Genomic DNA, 22,765 nt, shown 5'->3' with positions numbered 1-22,765 from the left:
GTAACTTTCTCTGGGACATTATAATCATGTTGCAGCTCTTGTTTGAAGACCTAAATGTTAATAATGGTGTGTCTGTCTGTCTACTGCTTGTGTATGTCTGCTACTCATGTTGGATCTCTTGTTTCATATTTTGGGATGTGGAGATAATCTTCGTGTCGCTGGACCGCGACGAGGCCAGCTTCCGGGACCACTTCCAGGGCATGCCGTGGCTCGCGGTACCGTTCGACGCTGCTGGCCTACTACGGCAGAAGCTGTGCGCGCGCTTCGCCATCGAGCGTATCCCTGCACTGATCCCTCTGTCAGCGTCAGTGACGTCGTCCAGCGGGCTGGGATGTGGAGAGGACGCGGTGAGGCTGGTTGGCGAGTATGGAGTAGATGCGTACCCGTTCAGTGCGCAGAGGAGGGAGCTGGAGAGCATGGACGATGCCAGGAGAGAAGGAGGCCGGCTTCAGGAGCTTCTTGGCTGCGAGGAGAGAGACTTTGTCATCAGTGCAGATGACATAAAGGTGAACAAAAAATTCGTGAAATTTCTCATTAATCAAAACTACTTCCATAAGTGCATCCCCCTTTGCATTTTTCATTTTGACCATTTAGTCAACCTGGTTTAGTTTTACAGTTCCTCTTATCCTTTGACAATGTTTTTCTCTTTTCAGATCCCTATAGCTGACCTTACTGGCAAGACAGTCGGCCTGTACTTTGGAGCACACTGGTGCCCACCTTGCCATGTCTTCACCAAACAGCTCAAGGAGGTGTATAACGAGCTGAAAATCTTGAGACCGGGAAGCTTCGAGGTCATCTTCGTTTCGATAGACCGCAGCAAGGGGGAATTCCAAGCAAGCATGAGTTCAATGCCATGGCTTGCCATCCCTTATTCTGACGCTGCAAGGAAAAGGCTTATAATCAAAGAGACTAATTTTGATTGATGTATTTTCTTTGTCATGTGATGAAGTTTGGTAAGGAACCAAAAGAAAATGCCTCCAAGACCAGATGTGATTCAGCTCCGTAAATGTGATTTTTACAATTCTATCATCCTTTGTGTTGGCTGAACCATCGTCCAATACTTTGATGTCTGGTCGTCCAAACAATGCCTGAGTTTGCTTCTCAATCAGTGAGACCATAATTTGTGAGATATTAAAGTTGATAATATAGGTGGTGTTTGTTTTTTAATCGTTGTGCACTAACATTTTATCGAATATTTTTTTAGTCTGTAAAGCTCTTACGATGATTTTCTGGTTATTTCTTTGCAAATGTGATTGCAGCTGTCGATCTTGTCATGTGGATGAACAAGAAGATCTCATGCTCGGTACTTTCTGGTGCCACTGCCATCTGGCTCCTATTCGATGTTATGGAGTAGCATCTCTTCGCCTTGGTGTGTTGATGCCCTAAACTTCTTCTTTTGTTTATTATAGGTTTCTGGTTCCTACAGTTCTTGGGAGCTGTTGCAACTATTATGTGAACTATAATTTTACTATTATGATTGTATTTGTAGCCTACATTTTGTAGAGAAAATAGAGACTAATAGAGAAGGCAGAGGAAGAAGAGTGTTTAAGAAAAGAGAAGGAAAAAAGAGAATAAGTGCCTCCATGTCGGGGTAAGTACTACTGAACTTTTAGCTTAAGTGCCTCCACGTGTTTAAATCATCTTTGCTTTTATCCCTGTTAAGAGTAATATCTGTTCTATTTGAAACTGAGAGTCACTACCGGTGAACCATCTATGTATGTTATCCTACATTCTCTATGATATAAGTAGGTTCTAATTTTTTGGCCGTTCGCATAACAATTTCTGAAAAAAACATGACATAATTCTATCAGAACATTTACGGTATTCTTTTATTGTTGAATAAAACACTGAATGCTAAGGCATGCATTAATCCATACGTCTTGTGAAATACTACGGTCTAGGGAAAAAGTGTGTCTAAAAAATACGACAATATTTTTTCTCTAGAACTGATATGTGACATTTGTGTATTTTTTTGAATCTTAGAAGAACTTCCAGGTTAATATGGACGAACTGAACCATCTACTCGTATCTAAGAACTTGCAAGTTGCAGGTTAATAGGATTCCTGATGTAAGCTTTGTTGGGTTCATGTTGAATGTATTTTTTTGAAATGATTTTGTTTTTGGTGATTGTAAAAATTATGTGAGCATGTTAGTTATTTCTCTGCCTGGCGTGAGTTTGAGGAATGGTTTGTATGAATCCTGCCTATGTTTGCATATTGTTTGCTTGGATAACAACTTGTTTGGATCCATTAGCCCTAGATGCTCTTCTATGCCACTGGAAGTGAGTAATTATGTCGTCGTCACAATACACGGGTATTATATCATGATGCACGGGCATTTTTCTTGTCTCGTGACAACGCACGAGCACGTACCTAGAGCTCTGCCAGGGCTCTAAGTTCATTAGAGGCTCGCAATTTGTGTTCCGTGGCATCGCACGGGCACCCACCTAGTTTATATATATGAGTGCTACCACCGTTTGTTGCTGCTTTTGTTAAAAGAACATGCCACGCTGCTTGCCCATACATATATGTATATCTATTGAAAGCATGACGCCGTTGAATAACTGCAAAGAATTCAAATATAATTCAGTACTCTAGGTAAACGCATGTTTGAAAAAAAATACGGCAATTCTTAAAAACAAAACAATAATTTCACATGTCGACCTATACATTTGTTTCACCGTCACACATTGACACATATGTATATGTTATGTATACGCCGTATACATTGTGTATACTAATTTTACTTCCTCTTATTCTTGCTGCCAACGAGCAAGACGACGTAGAAGAGTGCCCTGAAGAAGAACCCCCAGGCCACAGTAACCAGCAGGCATTTCCATTTGCCAATGTCCGTGACGGCCTGCTGCGCCAGCACGTCGGCGCCGGTGGTGACGCAGGTTGTGGCCGTCATGTTGGACCCCAGCGTCCTGCTGATGGCCTGCAGCACCTTGAGCTTGACGGGCTCCGTCATGTGCCCTATGGGCGTGCCCTCGAACATCTCGACGCCGCGCGAGAAGCAGCGCGAGGCGTCCCTGAACTCGTTCTGCAGCACCGCCTGGTACGGGTACTTGACCAGCGACAGGTAGTGGAACCAGATCCAGTAGTCCGGGATCCTGTCGCGGTTGATGAAGAAGCCCGAGAAGAGGAGGAAGTAGGCGAGGATGGCGACGACCACCGTGTAGCCCAGCATGACGTGCGGCACCACAGCGGAGAGGAAGGTGACGAAGCCGCTGCCCGCCCAGAAGGAGGCGAGGATGATGAGCACGAAGAAGAGGAACGAGGGGGCGCCGCCCGCGAGCCCCACCGCCCAGAACGTGGTGACCGCGAACGCCAGCGACAGGAACACCAGCGGCGGGAACGCGACCACGGCGTTGGCCAGCACGTAGGAGATGCGGCGGTAGGCGTTGTGCGCGGTCTCGCGGAGGTAGATGTGGCGCTCCTGCACGAACACCGGCAGCGCGTCGGCGCACACGTAGAACATGGTGGACATGGCCATGGCGAAGAAGCCCAGGCGCTCCTGCACGCCCTTGGGCGTGTCGTCGAGGCGCCAGAAGATGGTGGCCAGGATGAAGCCGGTGACCATGATGGTGCCGAGGCGCATGACGAAGAGCTCCGGCATGCGGCCCGTGTTGGTGAAGGAGCGCTTGATGAGCACCCACACCTCGGTCCACGGCGGGTTGGCGAACGTTGGCACCGACGACGCGGTGACCGCGCTCCCGGCCACCAGCTTCCCGCGGGACACGCTCTCGGCGATGGCGAGCTCCAGCGGCATGAGCTTGCTGCTGCTATCGTTGTCGTCGTCGTTGTTGTTGTCAAAGGTGGAAGTGGAACTGCTGCCGTTCTGCCACTTGACGTTGAAGTCGGCGAGCGGGGCGGCGCCGTCGGGGCAGCGCTCGTACTCGCGGATGGTGTCGAGCGCGAACTCGGCCGGGTTCTCGTTGTCCGGGATGGGCGCGCCGAAGTCGGCGAAGAAGGGCTTGAGCCCCGCGGGCGTGCCGGCGTACACGGTGCGCCCCCGCGAGAGCAGGAGCAGCCTGTCGAGGATGGCGAGGATGCGCGCGCTGGGCTGGTGGACGGTCATGATGACGACGCTGCCGCTGCGCGCGATGCGGCGGAGCACCTGCACGACCATGAAGGCGCTGGCGGAGTCGAGGCCCGAGGTGGGCTCGTCGAGGAACAGCAGGATGGGGTCGTGGATGATGTCGGTGCCGATGGACACGCGGCGGCGCTCGCCGCCCGACACCCCGCGGTGGGCCTCGTCGCCGATGATGGTGTCGGCGGCGCGGGCGAGGCCGAGCTGGTCGACGAGCGCGTCGACGCGCGCGCGCTTGCGGTCCGCGGGCAGCGCGCGGGGCAGGCGGAACTCGGCGGCGAACAGCAGCGTCTCGCGCACCGTCAGCATCGGGTACAGCAAGTCGTCCTGCATCACGTACGCGGAGATGGCGCGCAGCCGCCGGCCCTGCAGCGGCTCCCCGTTCAGCGTGGCCCCGCCGCCGCGGAGGCTGTCCCGCGCGATGCGCCCCGCCAGCGCGTCCAGCAGCGTCGACTTGCCCGACCCGCTCGCGCCCATCACCGCGAACAGCTCCCGCTCCCGGGCCTCCCCGGAGATGCCGTCCAGCAGCGTCTTGGTGTTCCGGGTGGCGCTGGCGGCGGTCGCGGACGACGCCGGCGCGTCCAAGGACGCCAGGCGGTTGCTGGGCCAGCGCGAAGGCAGGCAGCCTAGCCCGCTGCCGCGCTTCCTTATGCTGTAGGACAGGTCGGTGAAGCGGAGCACGTACGGCACCGTCGGCTGGGGCAGCGGCGTGGCCGCCGCCGCCTCGCCGTTGCCGCAGGAGGCTGGCTCGTCGATGTCGACCGCGACGGCGTGGCCCGGGGTGGCCATCCGCGTCAGTCGGTTGTTGGTCCTTTGCTCCTTGCTGGGTGCACGAGCTCGGCGCGCTCTGGTGGTGGCGTGTCGCTGCGGAGACCTCGGTCGGCAGGTGGTCGGGTTGGGATGGCAGAGCGTGGCGTGGCTTGGCGCGTTTACTTATATATGTAGAAGAAGCATAGGAGTGGAGCTGCCTGGAGCTGGAGCACGCGAGTCGGAGTTGGCCGCTGCTGGGCGAGTGGGCGTTTTCCGTTCCCCTTCGCGGCTGTTTCTTATCGAGTTTGGTAGCCAAACTTGTACAAGACAGATCGGAAATAGAATGCAGTTACAAAAATCGTATTTGAGCCATATATGAACAAAAAAAAATTGTCAATCAACTGTGCAGTGAGTCATCGCAACAGCTTTGTAGGTGCACTATAGGAGCCCTTGCTCTTTCTCTTCACAAAGACACGCTACAAAGATGGTGAAGGTGTCGGAAACCATGTCACCGAACATATCGTAAAAAGGAAAAAAAAGAGAGGATCAAACAAGGGTCGTTGTACCGGTCACCGTTACTCCACCCAGTCCATGTGAGCAGCAAGAAGTCTTCCAGGACGATCACGGTCTCACCAGCGCTCTGTTACCGTGCGGTTGGCAGCAAGAACCAGCAACAGCGGCAGCACAAGTCGCGCATCAACCGCAATTTCTAAATGCAGTATCGGGTTGTTTTGACTCACGGCCTCAGCCCTCAGCACTCATCAGGCAAACCTCAACATGCGAGCATTCACTTATTCAGATGCAAGCAAGCACCAGTGGCATCATATCATATATATATTATCCATGAGAGGGTAAGAGTCATATCTCAAAGCAAGCAAAATAAAGTCCTTGTTTCAGAGAAGAAAATGATGTAGCTATTGTGTCTTCGATATGGTAGCAAAAAATAGCAATACGATTGCCCATTGCATTGAGAAGCACCACCACAATCTGGGACCGCCAGCGCTCAGGGTGACTTGCTTCCAGTGGGGGAGCCACTGCGGGCAGCAGCATCAGCATCGACATCAGCAGCAGCATCATTGTTACCATTGCCATTGGGGCTTGGGCTACGGTCAGCCCTAGGACTCGGGCTCCGCTCACCTCTAGGACTCGGGCTCCGCTCACCTCCAGGACTCGGGCTCCGCTCACCTCCAGGACTCCGGCTACGTCCATTGGCCGCAGGGCTGCGGTTACTACCAGATGGACTGCGGCTGCGGCTGCAGCTCCTGCTGTTCTCCCTCCCTCTGGGGCTGCCGCCACGGTCTGAGCCATTGCCTTCGCCATTATCCTTTGGTGGTGGGCTCATCACCTGATCCTGGGGGCTGCGACTCCTTGGGCTCCTGCTTCCATCAGGTGCGGGGCTGCGCTCCTTTTCCTTTACTGGTGGCGAGGCAGATCGCATGGGGCTCCTGCTATAGCTAGGACTCCTTGATCTCCTATCGTCACGGTCACGACGACCTCCCCTAGGAGATCTAGACAGGGATCTTGATCGACTGAGGGTAATAAAAACAGAAATGTTAAAACAAGCCATATAACAACAAAAAAGATAGCAGCAAAACAATAATAAAATAACGAATACAAGTGATCGGCTCAACTCTAACAAAACAAAACGGTTCTTAATCATACCTATAGCTCCGACTCCGGCTCCTGCTCCTGCTATAGCTTCGACTGCGGCCCCGTCCACGGCGGGGAGATGGGGACCGTGAGTAACTTCTCTCTCGCCTGAAATATACATATTCATCAAGAGCAAGTAATACCGTTAAAGATAGGCTACGATTAGATAGCATTAGGCTTGAGCACAAAAATATTATCAATTATCACCTGAGACTCCTAGGACTGTTCTGGCAATTTCTTTCTATATGGCCCCTTTCTCCACAACGGTAGCATTTGTTTTTCCAGTCACCAGCTTTACAGTCTCTTGCCCAGTGACCATCAACTCCACAGTTGAAACAACGACCTGTACCTGGTGGAGGGCCTCTCCCCATATATTCACGTGAGCCACCTGAACCACGTGGGACCTGCAAGCACAAGTTATACACAAGATTGCACGCAGATCCAATATCAGAATAAACATCATAATTTGAATGATGAAAAAAAGGAGAAGATAAGATTTATAATCAGTTCATCCAGAAATCATATAATTGAAGAGGCAACTTACCCCTTTAGCAAACTCAACAACAATACGACTCCCATCAACATCCCTGCCATCTAGCTGGTATCGAGCCTCATCAGCATCGCGATGATCACTGAACTCCTGTATGGTAATTTGGCAAGAAGCAAAACAAACAAAACCATGTATATAAAAGAAATACATTTCCCACACAATAACAAATGGGCACAGAAAACGAAAATAGATACTGAATTGAACTGAGGGAGGTAAACTTAGCGTACAATAAATGCATAGTCACGCTTCAACTCCACTTCTCGTATTCTGCGCAAAGGGTTGCCACAAACAGTAAGCCGTCACGTCATGTGTCAAGTACTCAAATGCATCACCAACTTGGAACTTCCACTAAAACAGTCAATAACATTACACCAAGGGCACCCTTCACCAAATGGTCACCAAGTCCACCAAGGGCACCCTTCCACCAAAGACCTCCGGTAAAAACCGAAAAACCTTCAACAAGATCATCCAAGTCAAACACACAATTTCTGAGGGGGGAAACTTTCTACATTATTTAAGTAACAGAAACTACCAAAGACAATGTTTTGGAGAGAGGCTCAACCACAAGTAACTTGATAAGACTCAATAGTACCACTGAACCCAGTACCTGCTAAAATGGCTATAAGAAGGGTAGCAAGGGCCCCTTAGCTTACTAGGCTCTCCTATATATCAGATGGTTTGCACCTCCACCAGTTCAGAACAATCATTGTTTACCATCTGATGGCGAATTTAACAAGAAACTCATTACTTTACTTGACACCTGATAGCAACAACCTATTAAAAGAGCAGGAGAACCTCCTCACTAGTACATTCTATAAGATCATACATAATGACAGCCCAAGTGTTTCTCAGAAATCAAGTATCCTGACTGGTCTGATCATATTTTTAGACAATGTAAAGCATTGCAAGATTTTCAATTACTGGATACTCTTGGCAATCTCTGACTGAGCACAGTGCTGGTCTTACCTTCCATATCTGCCAAACAGATGTTCTAAATCGCGGGAACGAGTACGAGTGGCCAATCTGCCAACATACAAGCGCGTGCCTCCATAGCGGTCATCATAGCGAGGCATATCTCCTGTCAACAAAAAAAAATACTATTAGTTGTTTCATCAAGAACTTAATGAATAAAGTGGCAGAAAGCACCTACAAATTGCACTAACAATACGGTTTAGTGATAACAAGTGAAAGGATTACAAACAATTCAATCAGAGCCCTAAATGAATGGTATGCACTAAAACAGAGGATTTCCCCTGTCACCTTGTACAATCTCATGACAGTGCATATGTCATAGCGAACCTGACACCACAAGAGAGTATCGACAAAGCTAGTGATTACAATTGCAACGCGGAGGCCCCCACAGAGTCATATGATCATATCAGATAGCAACCCAACTAATAACGTTGGTTGCTGGTCATTAATCATGAGAACCACTATACAGAAACTACTATTAGATCAGTACCATCCGATAGAATTGATCCCCAAGGGATTGAGATCAACTGTATTTTCCCTTCGCTAAAGGTCTAAAGCCTCGTTATTTCATTGCGGGAAGCAGTTGTCGCTAGTTGCCAACTGCAATGCAGCCACAACACTATGCAATTCAAGGTAACAGAAACTAAAAATTCAGACTAGAATTCCCCGACCTTACCCAACCAACCGAAACAGCCTAGTCCTGCAACAAAACCGTGAGCAAGAGAGTATCAACAAAGAGGGCAGCAGAAATTGCAACTTGGAGGGCCCCCATGGCCATGGTTGATTGATGCTCAGCACTTATGAGAGCAACCATACAGAAATTTCGGTGTGAACAGTAGCATATAGCCTTAGGCTAGAATCAATCCCCAAACATTCGGGCTCCACTGTACTAGCCATTCACTACCAAAATAATATAAGGTCTAAATCATTGTTGTTGCATTCCAAGGCTGGACCATTTGAGCAGGAGCGGAAAGTAAATTTGAATTGCGCAGTATTGCTGCTGACCGACTGTATTGAAACACTATTCAATTCAATATCACACAGTAATATAGGGTACCAGTGTTCAATTCGAGGTAGCAGAAACTAAAAATCGCACACCCGACCGAGGATAGACTAATCCCCCAACAAAAACCCAGAATAACCCCCCCCCCCCCCCCCCAACAAAAACCCTAAGCGACCCTCGAAAGCCCTAGCGACTGTAGATCGGGCGGGCCAAAGGCTCACAGGTCCCCGCGTCAAACTGCATGCGGGGCGTGCACGGAGGTTCATCTGAACAATAGAATCGCTTCTAGAAAACAAACACCGACGGGCAGACGATCCCCGCCACGCAGCGCGGCAAAGCCAGGAACGAACGAAGGAACGCCCCGATTCGCGGCCCCACGGGACGTAGCGGCAATCGCGTCCCTCCGTGGAGAGCGAGCGATACGGCGGCCGCTCGCCGGCAAGAGACGAGAGAGAGAACGGTGATAGGACAGGTACCTGGATCTGCGTGGAGCCGGCGCGCGAGAGGAGGGAAGGGAAGGGGAACGGATGTGGTAGGAGGGATCTCAATTCTACTAGAGAGAAACTGATGATGCCGCCGGCGGCGGAGGTGGAATTCACTCGTTGTGCGGGGCTGGGCCGAGCTGGAACGCCGATGGGCCTGCACCGCCTTTTGGCCCATGGGCTGGAACGGGGAGGCCTGACCTAGTAAGCAGCTGGCGGCTCCCTAGTAGGCCAGACCAACCAACCATATCCTTTCCCCACCCCGCATCGTCGGACACCCTCCAAAGTCCAAACCCTCTCCCCGCCGCATCGCCGCCGCCGGAAGCGCCTCCCTCGATCCAGATCCAGGTACACCGTGCGCCTCCACCGCTCTCTTTCTCCTCACGCTGTACTGGTTGCGTTGGCCATCTTCCCGTTGGTTGGTTTCTTTACTGCTGGTAAGGACCCGGTGGCTTGCCCTTCATGTTCCGCTGGATCTATGCTCTGCAGCGAGCCCTCGGTTCCGTTTTTTTAAAAAAAATTGTCGTCTTTGCTTGCGGCGATTTTGCTGCTTACCGGGTCGATTTGCTTCTTTGGCGCCCCGCTGTGTTCGATGATTTTGTAAATTCTCGCTCCGTTCTGGCTGTCTGGTAATTTACGGCCGACAGGTTCCAACTTTTTTGCTGCGGAGATCGTGATTTGCTTGTCCGGCGTGTTGCTTAGGGTTTTGCTGGGGGACGATTTCTTGCGCGGATCTCAGATTTATTTAGCACCTGGGCGATTAGGGGTATTTGCAGCTTGATGAGTAAAAGTGCGTACAATCCATGGCCGCTGCCATTGCTGTGATGTTCGAACTGATATATGGTTGTGTAGATTGAACCTGGGATCCATTTTCTAGTTGGATTGTCGAAGTATTAGATGGCTCAGATATATGTTTATGCTCTTATGTTCTTGTTGTGTGAACTTGAGCTAGATTTTTTTTACTTCTCATTAGAATACTGACGCTTATGCTTCTCACGTGTTCAGGAGATATGCCTCGCAATGATGATCGCTATGGGAATACACGCTTGTATGTTGGAAGATTGTCTCCCCGCACCCGTTCTCGTGACCTAGAATACCTTTTCAGCAAATATGGGAGGTAAGCATCACATTATATGCACATAGAACTATTCTGAAACTCAGAGTGTGCTGGCGTGCTGCTTTTTGTTATGTGGTCGGACACCAGTTATGCTCTACTACCTCCGTTTTTATATATTTGACGCCATACAATTCCACTTTTACATGCCGACGTCAAATAAAAATGAACGGAGGGAGTAGTATATATCATGAGCACGTGATGTTAACTCTGCATGGTTAAATTTTGTGGTACACAACTACACATCAATCCAGATATAAAATACAATAGCAAGCTAGGGGCTTTCCTATCGTGTTCAAAAAAAACTCGACCTGTGGGGGTAAGACCGTCTGTACAATATTATATTAAGAAGACCTTCTCACACAGGTCAAGAAGACCTTCCACGCAGGTCGAGAAAACCTCTAAACTCCTGCCCCACCACCCCCACCCATACACAATGGCACCGTAGCCCAAGTGAGAACGACCGGGCCAGGCCTGTGCTTTGGCTTGGGACAGGCGAGGGGATGTTTTAACTTTTAACCACAGCCTGAAAATTCGCTCCCACGGGGAGTCAAACCTAGAACCTGACAAGTGCTACTCAGACCACCTAACCAACTCGCCTGTTCATAATAGGTAGTTTATGAAGGTGTTGGGTTTTGTGATGCTTGACATCATTTTGAGGTTTTTGTGGATGGGGTCATACAAGTCTTCTGATTTTATTGGTGTATGTTCTGTTACATCACTAAGCACAAAATAAATGTTTGACCTGGGCCTATTTGACTTGAATGATCTTGTTGAAGGTTTTTCGGTTTTTTACACAACCATGGAGGTGTGGTGGAAGGGTGCCCTTGATGGAATTGGTGGCCATAGTTCCAATGTTTGTGGAGGACTTTGGTGAAGGGCGCCCTTGGTGTAATCTTATTGACTGTTGTAGATGATGAAGTTGCAAGTTAATGTATTTGAGTACTTCGACTCACGTCAGCTTATTGTTTGTGGCAACCATTTCCGCAGAATTCGAGAAGTGGAGTTGAAGCGTGACTATGCATTCATTGTATGTGTACTTTACTGCCCTCAGTTCAATTCTGCAACTGTTACCTATATAATGGTGGCTTGCTCATATTATAGAAATTGAAAAAAACATTTGTTTTAATTGTGGCATTCTTTATTGTGACCCTTGGTTAATTGCAAAACAGGAATTCAGTGACCCCCGTGATGCTGATGATGCACAGTACAACCTAGATGGCAGGGACGTCGATGGAAGCCGCATTATTGTTGAATTTGCTAAAGGGGTAAGTTGGTGCCCTGCCATTGTGCTGCTGCTTAAATGAGCATATGGATATTGAGCTTATGATTTTCCAAAATAACTTGTGTTTGCAGGTTCCTCGTGGTTCTGGTGGTTCACGTGATTACAACGGAAGAGGACCTCCACCAGGAACAGGCCGTTGTTTTAACTGTGGAGTTGATGGTCACTGGGCAAGAGACTGTCAGGCTGGTGACTGGAAGAACAAATGCTACCGTTGTGGCGAAAGGGGCCATATAGAAAGAAATTGCCAGAACAGTCCAAGGAACCTCAGGTGTTTATTGTTAACACTATCAGCTACATTCCACAGCTATATGACACACTTAAGCACTATATTCTAGTGTATATCATTGAATGCTTTCATTAAAGAAGTTGCTTGCTAAATATGTTTAGGCGTGAGAGAAGCTATTCACGGTCTCCATCCCCACGCCGAGGACGGGGCCGCAGCCGGAGCTACAGCAGAAGCCGGAGCTATAGGTATTCTAAAGAAAGGAAACCCCTTATTGGTCATGTATTTTGTCTATTTTGATGGTGTTCGCTGTTTTTTCTATTCTTCTTTATCTTGCATTTCTGTTTTATTTTCGTCAAGCATCATTGTGTTAACAATCCTTCTTTACCCTCAGCCGATCCAGATCCCCGTCTGGATCTCCTAGGGGTGGACGCCGAGACCGTGATGAGAGGAGATCAAGGAGTCTTAGCTACAGCAGGAGCGCAAGCCCTAGGCGTTCTGTGTCACCTGTAAAGGAAAAGGAGCGCAGCCGCACACCTGATGGCAGTAGGAGCCCCAGCCCAAGGGACAAGGTGAGCCCACCACCAAAGGATAATGGTGCCCACAATGGCTCGGACCGTGAAGACAGCCCTGGGGGCAGGGAGATGAGCAAGAGGAGTCGGAGCCCGTCTGATGGCTACCGTAGCCCTGTGGGCAATGGGCGCAGCCCGAGCCGTAGCCCAAGCCCCAAGGTCAACAATGGTGATGACCCAAGCCCCAAGGGCAACAATGGTGACGACCCAAGCCCCAAGGGCAACAATGGTGATGACGAGCACCGCGGTTCACCAAGAGGAAGTCAGTCCCCCTGAACTGAAAAACTCCCCGTGCAATTTGGGGAGCAGTGTGCCTGATTTGAGAAAACAAACTGTATTTTGCCATTTCTCAGACTTGTGATCTTTTTGAGCAAGAAAACTCGGTGTAAGAATTTGTTGCCCTCGGGTGTAAGACAGATTTGTGGTATTTGAGCTTTTCATCCTGCCAAAAGCTGAATATTCATTCAATTGCCAAGTATCTCGAGTTTATCTGCTTGGAATGCATGTTGGAATGAATAGCTGTAGTTTAGAGCATACAAACAGGCGAAGTCACAGCATGGATATATGCACATGTCTTTTCTAGTTAAGCAGCACGACTATATAACCATTCTTTGTATCTTCTTTATAGGGTAGTCTGGATGGTGCTGTGCGTTATGGATATGGCAGCATCGGCCTATTAGCAGGCATCCCAAAAGAACATCGCCGACATTTTTCGTTGTTTAGCTGCATGGGAAAACAAAGTAGTAAATCTGTAAAAGAGTGCATAAGTGCCGTCGGCCTGTCGCCTACGGACACACATGGATGGTGTGTGCATGACCTCTCATGCATAGTGCACCTATATGGCATCCACTGGGCATACTTTTTCTTCAGGTCGTGGTCCAAAAAAGACCATCTCCATGGACCATGGTTGCAGGTTTTAGTTTCAGCAGGCATATATGCAGATCATTAACCAAGATATTAAGGTGATACCTGTTCGTACTGCTTTTAAGGTTAGGTAGCGTGCAACACGCAGGCTTGCACATAATAGCTGCTTGCATAGTAGTAGTCGTTATCGATTATAGGAGTCAATAGAAGTTCATAAATTTTTCGTTCAAGGTGATATTGGTTTCAATTCCACTAACCTCGAGAACAACGATCACCCAAAGAACATATATGAACAGCAGAATAAACCACACAACCAAGATGCATAACGAGAGATAAGCTAGAACGACGGGCGACCACTCTGACGAGGAAGCATCTGGCACCGCTCCGCACGTTTCCTTGAGCAGCTTCTGTGCTTCGTCCGCAACTGTGATCCTAGCTTGATTACGCATTGAGATAATTCTCGGTTATGGATCTTCAAATTTGGAAGAGAGTGTTTGGAAGATTTTTGGTTCCTCGTTGTCTCCTCCTCCAGGTGCCCTTTCTGCAGCCATCTTTCTGGTGATCTCATTTGGAAGATGCAAATTCAGGCTTTCGCCTTGGTCAGTGGGTTTATTGTTTCAGGCATCTTTTGGAGGTATTGATGTCAACTATCACGTTTTCCAGCTGCATGATAGAGTTTTTCAGTTGTCGGTTACTTCCAAGATGGTGGGTTTCATATATACAATATCAAAATGATTGAGCGTCCAGATTTTAAAGCTTTCTTCCACCTTTGGAACTCGGGGTGGCCCCAATTGGATCAAAGAATTCCGTGATTTCCAAGCGGAAGAAGCTGCTAAATGGAGTATTGTTGAAGGGAAAAAATTGACTGCCTCTTTTGCAGAGTCAGTTGGTCGGCCTATTCTTTCAGGTGCAAATGTCGTACCTATTAGGAAGAGGAGGACCGGTTTCATTTCATTCGAAGAGTGAATGATCGACTTTCTGGAAGAACTTCCGTCTTCAGGAGAATACAAGGTATTTCTTATGATTGCAGGTCGGAATCATCACTTGCAAGCGAAGAACTCGGTTATCTCTTCGGGAAAATTCAATGCTATTAAGGCCTTGTTCGGTTATTCACAATACACATAAATTGGATGAAATTGGAAAAAATGAAGAAAAAATTTAACTTATTTGATATTTAAACCCATCCAATCCCACTCAATTCATATGGATTGAGAGCTAACCGAACAAGCCCTAAGTTGAGTGGCAATTATTCAAGAATTAATTCCTGCAGTTTCAGCGGGGCTAGTCAAGATTCAAATTCAAATGGGAGAAAGATGGGCCGGCTTCAGTTGAGGCCCAAATTGGTTGGGTTGAATGGTCAATCAGCCAACAGTAAAAATGGCTCCGACCCAACCGTTTTAAGGAGCATGCGTTTTACAAATAATTTCTGCCTCTTTTGTAAAGTAAAGGGTCATTTGGAAGCTTTTTGTCATGTAAGGCAACAGAGAAGGGGATTTCATCCTCAGAAGATCTTGTCTGATTCATTCAAAGGTAAGTGGCCTATAGAATTCTGGAATTTGGACACAAGTAATCTTATCTTGGTCAAATTATAATTATGAGCAGGTTAACCTTTATTAAAAGTTAGTTGATTAAACATAAGCTAAATAAATTTCCGATTATATAAGTATGTGAGATGCCATAATCAGTATTGTTAATGCGTAGGTAATTTTATTACGAAGCTAACGCAACTGGAATGTGTCAAAAAGGAGTTAAAATGAATTAATTATGAATTAAACAAAATCATGTAATTATTTCTACACTAGAAATCATTATCTCTAATTCATTCTATAGGGTTTAATAAAATGTGGACTTAGACTAGTAATACTGAGGAACATAGGGTCGCTTTTATAAAATTCTGGGCCCGGGTGTATTGCTCTTTGCATAAGGATGGACGGTGGGTTGTTAATCGAGAAGCACAGGGGGTTTTTTTGATAATCTGCCGTGGCAGCATCACATGTGACGCTCTTGAGCCCTCGGATCAAACATCAACGGCTTAGATCTAACCATCGAAGGGGTGCACTCATCTTCTAATCTTTGCCGCCCATATGCCGATCAACGATATCCAACACCCCGAGCCAAACCAGCCTCCTATGATTGCTCACCGCCCCTCATCGGTGATCTAACGGCGCAAACACCATCCTCCCCAGCCCAACAGGCATATCATACCGGAGCAAAGCCCTACGTCGGAGGTCTCGTCGGCGCACAACACAACAACCCTTTAGCGCCCTATTCTCAACACTATTTGGTGCAACACGAAGTAGGGGCTAATCCGAAAGCATCAAAGGTGATCTTACCAGCGGTGGTGGCATTGGTGAGGCAGACCTCAGAGTGAGGAGGTTTGGTGGCGTTGGTCGAAGTCCGACGATCAATTCTCGCCGGCCAGAGCCACCGCATCTTCCAATGCCCCTACGGATACGTCCGCGGTACACCACTGAATCCCACTGCACACACCCCAAACCCCTGATGAGGGCACCGACGTGAACTGCACGAGACGGCGGTGGACAGTATCTGCCAGATCCCTCTGCGCTCGTCGACGACCTAGTCCACACCTCGGCGACAATCGATGCAACTAGATGGGCAGACGATCGAGGGCCTCCTATATATCTGTCACACCCGGTTTAGAAGGCAAACCGAATGCGAACCATGTACGTGCCAGGATCAGCAATTCACGTATACAACAATTACATAACTGGACATCATCACATAGTGCTCAAATAATGACATAAAAGAGGGTATAATAGTTGATTACATCATGAAGTCTGAAATATCCATATAGTCTTTAACAATAATCAAAGTGCAGAAAAGAAACGTAGATACACACGGTCTACACAGGCAACCGACTGGGGGTTTGCCGCTAACCCACGCCTAGAACTCATCGTACTCTTGGAACTCCTAGAAGTCCTCCTCCACGACTTCATCTTCACCTGAGCAGTGGTTGCAATGCTGACAACTGGGGGGTTTGGTGTGTAAAGCAAGAGTGAGTACACATCAACATACTCAGCAAAATGTCCCGTTTGGCTGTAGTGGACTAGCTTTATGTGGAGTTAAGTCAAGCTGTTGCTTTTAGTTGGTCAGGTTATTATTTACTAGTAGAAAGCCACGTTTTAGCATTAACCCAAGTTATTAACCCAGATGTACCCTTTCCAAACGGAAAGAATACCACTTACCATTACCATAGCCAATGCCAAAACCATCATTCTCGTTGCCACCTGTAATCCGAACATCTCTGATCAAGTGTCACTAATCAATGGAGCTCCCTTGGTCGCTCATAACCGTGAGCACGACTGATATATCAGTTTTCAAACACTCTGCAGAGGTTGCACACTTTACCCACAAGCCGTGATTCCCTTTCTGCCTAGAGATCATGACTCTCAATTGATCACTACCAAGGTGACCCAGCAGGGTATCACTACGTAGCCTTTACAAAGATTCCCCGGGGCTGTAGCCGCCCGTTAGGTTTCCTAAATGCACCGCACTCCTCCCCAAGGGGTGAACCAAACTTGGCAGAGCGAGCCGCATACACCGAGCCCCATTAATGGCATGACGGCTAAGCGAACTACACCCCGGTTCCTCTAATTATTCAGCTAAGGATGTCCCATTCCACCCTCATGGTTGCACTGTTTTTCCGGGCGGTCATCCAACGAACAGGTCCTTACGGAGAGGCACTCGAGAAACAGCTCGAGTCCCCTTAAGGGCCACAAGTACCATCATCATAATCAAAAGGGAAAACAGCGTATCATAGATATCTTATCATGTTCATTGATTAATGTGAAGCACTAGCATAAAGCTAAACTGAAATAACCCAACCAAAATAGGTAAACAAGGACAAGATAGACAAAAGCTAGTCAGTCCTTAGGTATAAACTGTGTAAATGCGGGAAGTGAATTATAGGAATTAGTAGGACATAGATGGGTCAAGGGACACTTGCCTTCACCAACCGACTGCTGCTCAGGGTCTTCACCTGCAACTCCTTCGGACTCCGCCAACTGACCGTTATCTATACGAGTTCAAACATACATTCCACACATTTAATACAAAAGAACAGTACACCACACAATGGAATGCAATAAATAAACAGACGTTCGACGTAGGGCTCGCACTTACGACTAAGCGAGAAAGAGAGAGGCCACGGTCGAGAAGCGATCACGTTACACAATTATAAATTAAAATACTTGTCTAAACAGAATGGTATTAATTTAGCCATCGCGTTTAACATAGGGTGAAGTCATGTTCTATGTTTAATCATTATAAGCAGATAAAGGTAAATTAAAAGGATTGTCGCGCGGCGAGATGCGCGACACAACACTTAAATTGAATTAAAAAATAAACGACTCGTCGCGCGACGGAGCGCGCAACGAGACAATAGCATTAATTATAAAGAGACGTTAAGCGTCGCGCGACGAAACGCACGACGGCATACGTCATCAAACTGAATTTAAAACGAAACGTCGTGCGACGAATAGCGCGACACAACTCATTAATAAAGATGAATTTGGAATGAATCGTCGCGCGACGAAGCACGCGACGCAGCACATCGACTAAACTAAAATTAAAAAATGGATTAAACTGAAACTTAAACGCCGCGCAACACAGTCACGCGCGCGCGAACACGCTGCGCGTGCCGGGGGCACGCGAGCGCGGGGTCGCGGGGCGCGCAGGCGCGCAGGGTGCGAGGGCCGCCGGGGCGTGGGGCGCGGGGCGTGGGAACGAGCCGCCACAGGGCGTGGACGCGCAGGGGCACGGGCGCGGGGACACCGGGCCACCGGGGCGCGAGGGTCGCAGGCGAGGCCGCCGGGGCGGGGAGGGGCGCGGGGGCCACAGGCGAGGCCGCTGGGGCGGAGAGGGGCGCGGGGTGAGCCGCCGCTAGGGCGCAGATGCGTGAGGCCGCGGGGCCGCGGGCGCGCAGGGGACACGCGTAGGGGAAAAGGAAGGGGAGGGGGAGGGGAAGAGAGAGAGGGAGAGGGGAGGGGAGCTCACCTCGGGGTCCAAATCCGGCGATCACCGTCTCCAAAACCTAGGGCACCACGGGGGAGAGAGAGAGAGGTTGCTGCGCGGGAGAAATCAAATGAGAGAAAGGGACCAGGGGGCGCGCACATGGGGGAGGACACAGGCGCCAGGGGCGCGCCGAGCCGGGCTGGGCCGCACCGCGGGTCAAAACCCCATGGCACGCACAACCACAGATCGGAAATCAATCCGCGAAGCAAAATCCGAAACAGAACTAAGCAACGCACGCGATTAAGCACGAAATCAGACAAAGAAATATGATTCGGTATGATGCAACACTCGTGACCACTTAGGTTTTGTTTACACATGACACGGACACCAGTCGCTATATCGCTTTGAAATTGGGAAGAAGGAGCGAAACGGGAAAAGAAAAGAGAGTAATGCCTAAATTTGGTGAGTAAAAAGAAGAAAAAATTCTACCCCCAAATTCAGGGCGTTACAAACCTATCCCCCTTAAAAGAATCTCGCCCTCGAGATTCAAGGTTGGCCAGCAAAGAGTTCAGGGTACTTGGCCATCAGATCATCTTCACGCTCCCAGGTTGCTTCTTCCTCAGAGTGGTGACTCCATGTGACTTTGCACATCCTGATAGTTTTCCTCCAGGTAACTCTGTCTGCAGTCTCAAGAATCTGCGCTGGCTTCTCAATGTAGGTCAAGTCCTCCTGGACCTCCAGACCCTCCACTGGCAACTGCTCTTCTAGCACACGTAGACACTTCTTCAACTAGGACACATGAAAGACATCATGCACTGCGGATAGGACTGGGCAAAAAACCCGTTACCCGTTACCCGAACCCGAAATACCCGAACCCGAACCCGTAATACTGGGTACCCGAAATTTATTTGGTAATTTTGGGTACTAACTTGTGAAACCCGAAATAATTCTAGGTAATTCGGGTAGCGCCAACCGGTACCCGAACAACCCGTACCCGAAATTACTACAGCCCAACTGCCCACTGTTACACGGTCGGCCCAGGCCCACCAGGCAAACCCTACGGTCGTATGGGCTATGGCGGTATGGCCTATGGCGTCTGGCTGAGTGGCTGGCGTACAGCCGCACGCCCGCACACGGCCAGCACAGAGCACACCGCCTGCAACCCCGCGCATCGCGCGCACACGCTCGTCGGCCGTCGCCTTCGCCAAATCGCCGTTCGCTAGTCTTCCAAGTTCCAACCTCGCGGCAGGCCGGGGCCGGTAGCCATCAAGCCGCGCCATCGTCTAGCTCCAGCCGCGCCAGCCGCCAGGGCTCGCATCGCAGTTCGCAGTGCAGGGGATCCCACCATCCCGGGGCACCGAGTCGCCACCACGCGGTCGACCGCCACCAAACCCAGCCGGCCACGCGCCCACGCCATCCTGCTCGGCTGCTCCTGCCAATCTGCCATCCAAGTTAGGGTCACTAATCTGCTCATCCCTAATTCCCTACTGAGCAGACAACATAGCACATCCCTAACCCTAATCCGACCTTGCAGGCTCGCAGCAGGCAGCACGGCAGTAGAGCACGCATACCTCATCGGTCGACACGATGACACCGACTGAGGAATTGAGCAACGCATTTATTTCTGGATGTGTCAGAATTTCCAGATGTGTTTCCGGAAGATTTACCAGGTATGCCACCTGAGCGGAAAGTTGAGTTTGCTATAGAGCTTCTTCCTGGCACCACCCCCATTTCTAAAAGAGCCTACAGAGTTTTTGGACCAGAGTTAGTTGAACTCAAGAAGCAGATCGATGAGCTGTCAGAGAAAGGTTACATCCGGCCAAGCACCTCGCCTTGGGCCGCCCCTGTCCTGTTCGTGGAAAAGAAAGATGGCACCAGAAGGATGTGTATTGATTACCGAGCTTTGAATGAAGTCACAATTAAGAACAAGTACCCCTTGCCCAGAATAGAAGATCTGTTCGACCAGTTGAGAGGAGCCAGCGTGTTTTCAAAGATAGATCTGAGGTCAGGTTACCATCAGCTCAGGATTCGACCTTCAGATATTCTGAAGACGACATTCATTACCAAGTATGGGTTGTATGAGTTCACGGTGATGTCTTTTGGTCTAAAAAATGCACCGGCCTTCTTCATGAATCTGATGAACAGTGTATTCATGGATTATCTTGACAAGTTTGTGGTGGTATTTATCGGTGACATTCTTATATATTCTCAAAGTGAGGAGGAGCATGCAGATCATTTGAGGATGGTATTACAGAGATTGTGAGAGCACTAGCTGTATGCAAAGTTGAGCAAGTGTGAGTTCTGGATTGAAGAAGTCCTGTTCTTGGGTCACATAATTAACAAAGAAGGATTGGATGTGGATCCGAAGAAAGTGGCAGACATTCTGAACTGGAAAGCGCCAACAGATGCTCGAGGAATCAAGAGCTTCATTGGAATGGCCGGATATTATCGGTGATTCATCGAAGGGTTCTCGAAGATTGCGAAACCAATGACAGCTTTGCTAGGCAACAAGGTTGAGTTCAAGTGGACCCAGAAATGCTAAGAAGCCTTTGAAGCGCTGAAAGAGAAGTTGACTACAACGCCTGTCTTAGTCTTGCCTGATGTGCACAAGCCCTTCTCAATGTATTGTGATGCTTGTTACACTGGTTTGGGATGCGTGTTGATGCAGGAGGGAAGAGTTGTGGCTTACTCGTCCCGACAGCTGAAGGTTCATGAAAAGAATTATCCAATCCATGACCTAGAGTTGGCAGCAGTGGTTCACGCACTGAAGACATGGAGGCACTATCTGTATGGGCAGAAATACGATGTTTACACAGACCATAAGAGTCTGAAGTACATATTCACTCACTCAGGGCTGAATATGAGGCAGCGAAGATGGTTAGAATTGATCAAGGACTATGAATTGGAGATTCATTACCATCAGGCAAAGTGAATGTAGTAGCAGATGCTTTGAGCAGGAAGAGTCAGGTCAACCTGATGGTCGTTCATCCGATGCCTTATGAGTTGGCCAAAGAGTTTGACAGGTTGAGCCTCGGATTTCTAAACAATATGCGAGGAGTAACAGTTGAGTTAGAGCCTACCCTAGAGCGGGAAATCAAAGAAGCACAGAAGAATGATGAGAAGATCAGTGAAATTCGGCAGCTGATTTTGGAAGGAAGAGGTAAAGATTTTTGGGAAGATGCAGAAGGTGTGATATGGTTCAAAGATCGTTTGTGTGTTCCCAATGTCCAGTCCATTCGGGAGTTGATCCTTAAGGAAGCTCATGAGTCAGCTTATTCTATACACCCTGGAAGTGAGAAGATGTATCAGGATCTGAAGAAGAAATTCTGGTGGTACGGAATGAAAAGGGAGATCGCAGAGCATGTGGCTATATGTGGCAGTTGTCAAAGGATCAAGGCAGAGCATCAGAGGCCAGCTGGGTTGTTGCAACCGTTGCGAATTCCTCAGTGGAAATGGGATGAAATCGGAATGGATTTCATAGTCGGATTGCCTCGCACTCAAGCCGGCTACGATTCCATTTAGGTAGTGGTGGACCGCTTAACCAAGTCGGCCCACTTCATACCCGTCAAGACCAACTACAGCAGTGCAGTGTTGGCAGAGTTGTACATGTACCGGATCATTTGTCTTCATGGTGTGCCAAAGAAGATAGTGTCAGACAGAGGAACACAGTTCACCTCTCATTTCTGGTAGCAGTTGCATGAAGCCTTGGGTACACATCTGAATTTCAGTTCAGTTTATCATCCGCAGACAGATGGTCAGACCGAAAGAACCAATCAAATCCTCGAGGACATGTTGAGAGCTTGTGCGTTGCAAGATCAGTCCGGATGGGACAAGAGATTACCTTACGCAGAATTCTCCTATAACAACAGTTACCAGGCTAGCTTGAAGATGTCACCATTTCAGGCACTTTATGAGAGGAGTTGTAGAACTCCGTTGCAATGGGATCAGCCTGGAGAAAAGCAAGTGTTCGGGCCAGACATTTTGCTCGAAGCTGAAGAGAACATCAACATGGTTTGAGAGAATCTGAAGATAGCGCAATCAAGGCAGCGAAGCTATGCAGACACAAGAAGGAGAGAGCTGAGTTTCGAAGTCGGAGACTTCGTCTATCTGAAAGTTTTGCCGATCAGAGGAATCAGAAGATTCGGAGTCAAAGGCAAGCTAGCACCTCGCTATGTCGGTCCGTACCAGATTCTCGCAAGGCATGGAGAAGTGGCCTATTAGCTCAGTTTGCCAG

General features: G+C 48.8%; 3 protein-coding genes across 6 annotated transcripts; 1 reads left to right on the top strand and 2 right to left on the bottom strand.

The window, feature by feature from the left end:
- Nucleotides 1–2,521: 2,521 nt before the first annotated feature.
- LOC100279509 (uncharacterized) lies at nt 2,522–4,978 on the bottom strand. The gene has a single exon (NM_001152509.2). The coding sequence runs from the start codon at nt 4,879–4,881 to the stop codon at nt 2,743–2,745; it is 2,139 nt and encodes a 712-aa protein (NP_001145981.1). The 5' UTR covers nt 4,882–4,978; the 3' UTR covers nt 2,522–2,742.
- A 632-nt stretch (nt 4,979–5,610) lies between these two features.
- On the bottom strand, nt 5,611–9,589 carry LOC100276428 (uncharacterized). 2 transcript variants are annotated; one of them, XM_035961377.1, is made up of 7 exons: nt 9,239–9,496; nt 8,009–8,120; nt 7,270–7,309; nt 7,037–7,132; nt 6,700–6,896; nt 6,505–6,600; nt 5,611–6,371 (listed from the first exon to the last, which is right to left on the bottom strand). In XM_035961377.1, the coding sequence occupies exons 2-7, from the start codon at nt 8,113–8,115 to the stop codon at nt 5,846–5,848; spliced, it is 1,062 nt and encodes a 353-aa protein (XP_035817270.1). In that variant the 5' UTR covers nt 8,116–8,120; nt 9,239–9,496; the 3' UTR covers nt 5,611–5,845. The 2 variants fall into 2 exon arrangements, with proteins under 2 accessions (XP_035817270.1, NP_001307183.1); NM_001320254.1 differs by having other exon boundaries at nt 5,660–6,371; nt 9,494–9,589.
- Nucleotides 9,590–9,723: 134 nt separating this feature from the next.
- LOC100382130 (uncharacterized) lies at nt 9,724–13,171 on the top strand. 3 transcript variants are annotated; one of them, XM_008656981.4, is made up of 7 exons: nt 9,724–9,847; nt 10,505–10,616; nt 11,604–11,643; nt 11,786–11,881; nt 11,970–12,166; nt 12,286–12,369; nt 12,516–13,171. In XM_008656981.4, the coding sequence occupies exons 2-7, from the start codon at nt 10,510–10,512 to the stop codon at nt 12,967–12,969; spliced, it is 978 nt and encodes a 325-aa protein (XP_008655203.1). In that variant the 5' UTR covers nt 9,724–9,847; nt 10,505–10,509; the 3' UTR covers nt 12,970–13,171. The 3 variants fall into 3 exon arrangements, with proteins under 3 accessions (XP_008655203.1, XP_008655204.1, NP_001168362.1); XM_008656982.4 differs by having other exon boundaries at nt 11,393–11,643; NM_001174891.1 differs by having other exon boundaries at nt 9,763–9,847; nt 10,505–11,643; nt 12,516–13,140.
- Nucleotides 13,172–22,765: the final 9,594 nt, after the last annotated feature.

The sequence above is a fragment of the Zea mays genome, chromosome 8 (assembly GCF_902167145.1).
Source record: "Zea mays cultivar B73 chromosome 8, Zm-B73-REFERENCE-NAM-5.0, whole genome shotgun sequence".
NCBI lineage: Eukaryota > Viridiplantae > Streptophyta > Magnoliopsida > Poales > Poaceae > Zea > Zea mays.
This window is presented reverse-complemented; position numbering and strand designations above follow the sequence as displayed.

Bases quoted from the DNA above. Each gene is read 5' to 3' on its own strand.
- LOC100279509 (NM_001152509.2), bottom strand. From the start codon at position 4,881: ATGGCCACCCCGGGCCACGCCGTCGCGGTCGACATCGACGAGCCAGCC.
- LOC100382130 (XM_008656981.4), top strand. From the start codon at position 10,510: ATGCCTCGCAATGATGATCGCTATGGGAATACACGCTTGTATGTTGGA. The intron at 10,617-11,603 runs GTAAGCATCACA...CCATTTCCGCAG, and splicing joins CTTTTCAGCAAATATGGGAG to AATTCGAGAAGTGGAGTTGA. The intron at 12,370-12,515 runs GTATTCTAAAGA...CTTTACCCTCAG, and splicing joins AGCAGAAGCCGGAGCTATAG to CCGATCCAGATCCCCGTCTG.
- LOC100276428 (NM_001320254.1), bottom strand. From the start codon at position 8,115: ATGCCTCGCTATGATGACCGCTATGGAGGCACGCGCTTGTATGTTGGC. The intron at 7,310-8,008 runs GTAAGACCAGCA...CCCTTTGCGCAG, and splicing joins CTGTTTGGCAGATATGGAAG to AATACGAGAAGTGGAGTTGA. The intron at 6,372-6,504 runs GTATGATTAAGA...TATTACCCTCAG, and splicing joins AGCCGGAGTCGGAGCTATAG to TCGATCAAGATCCCTGTCTA.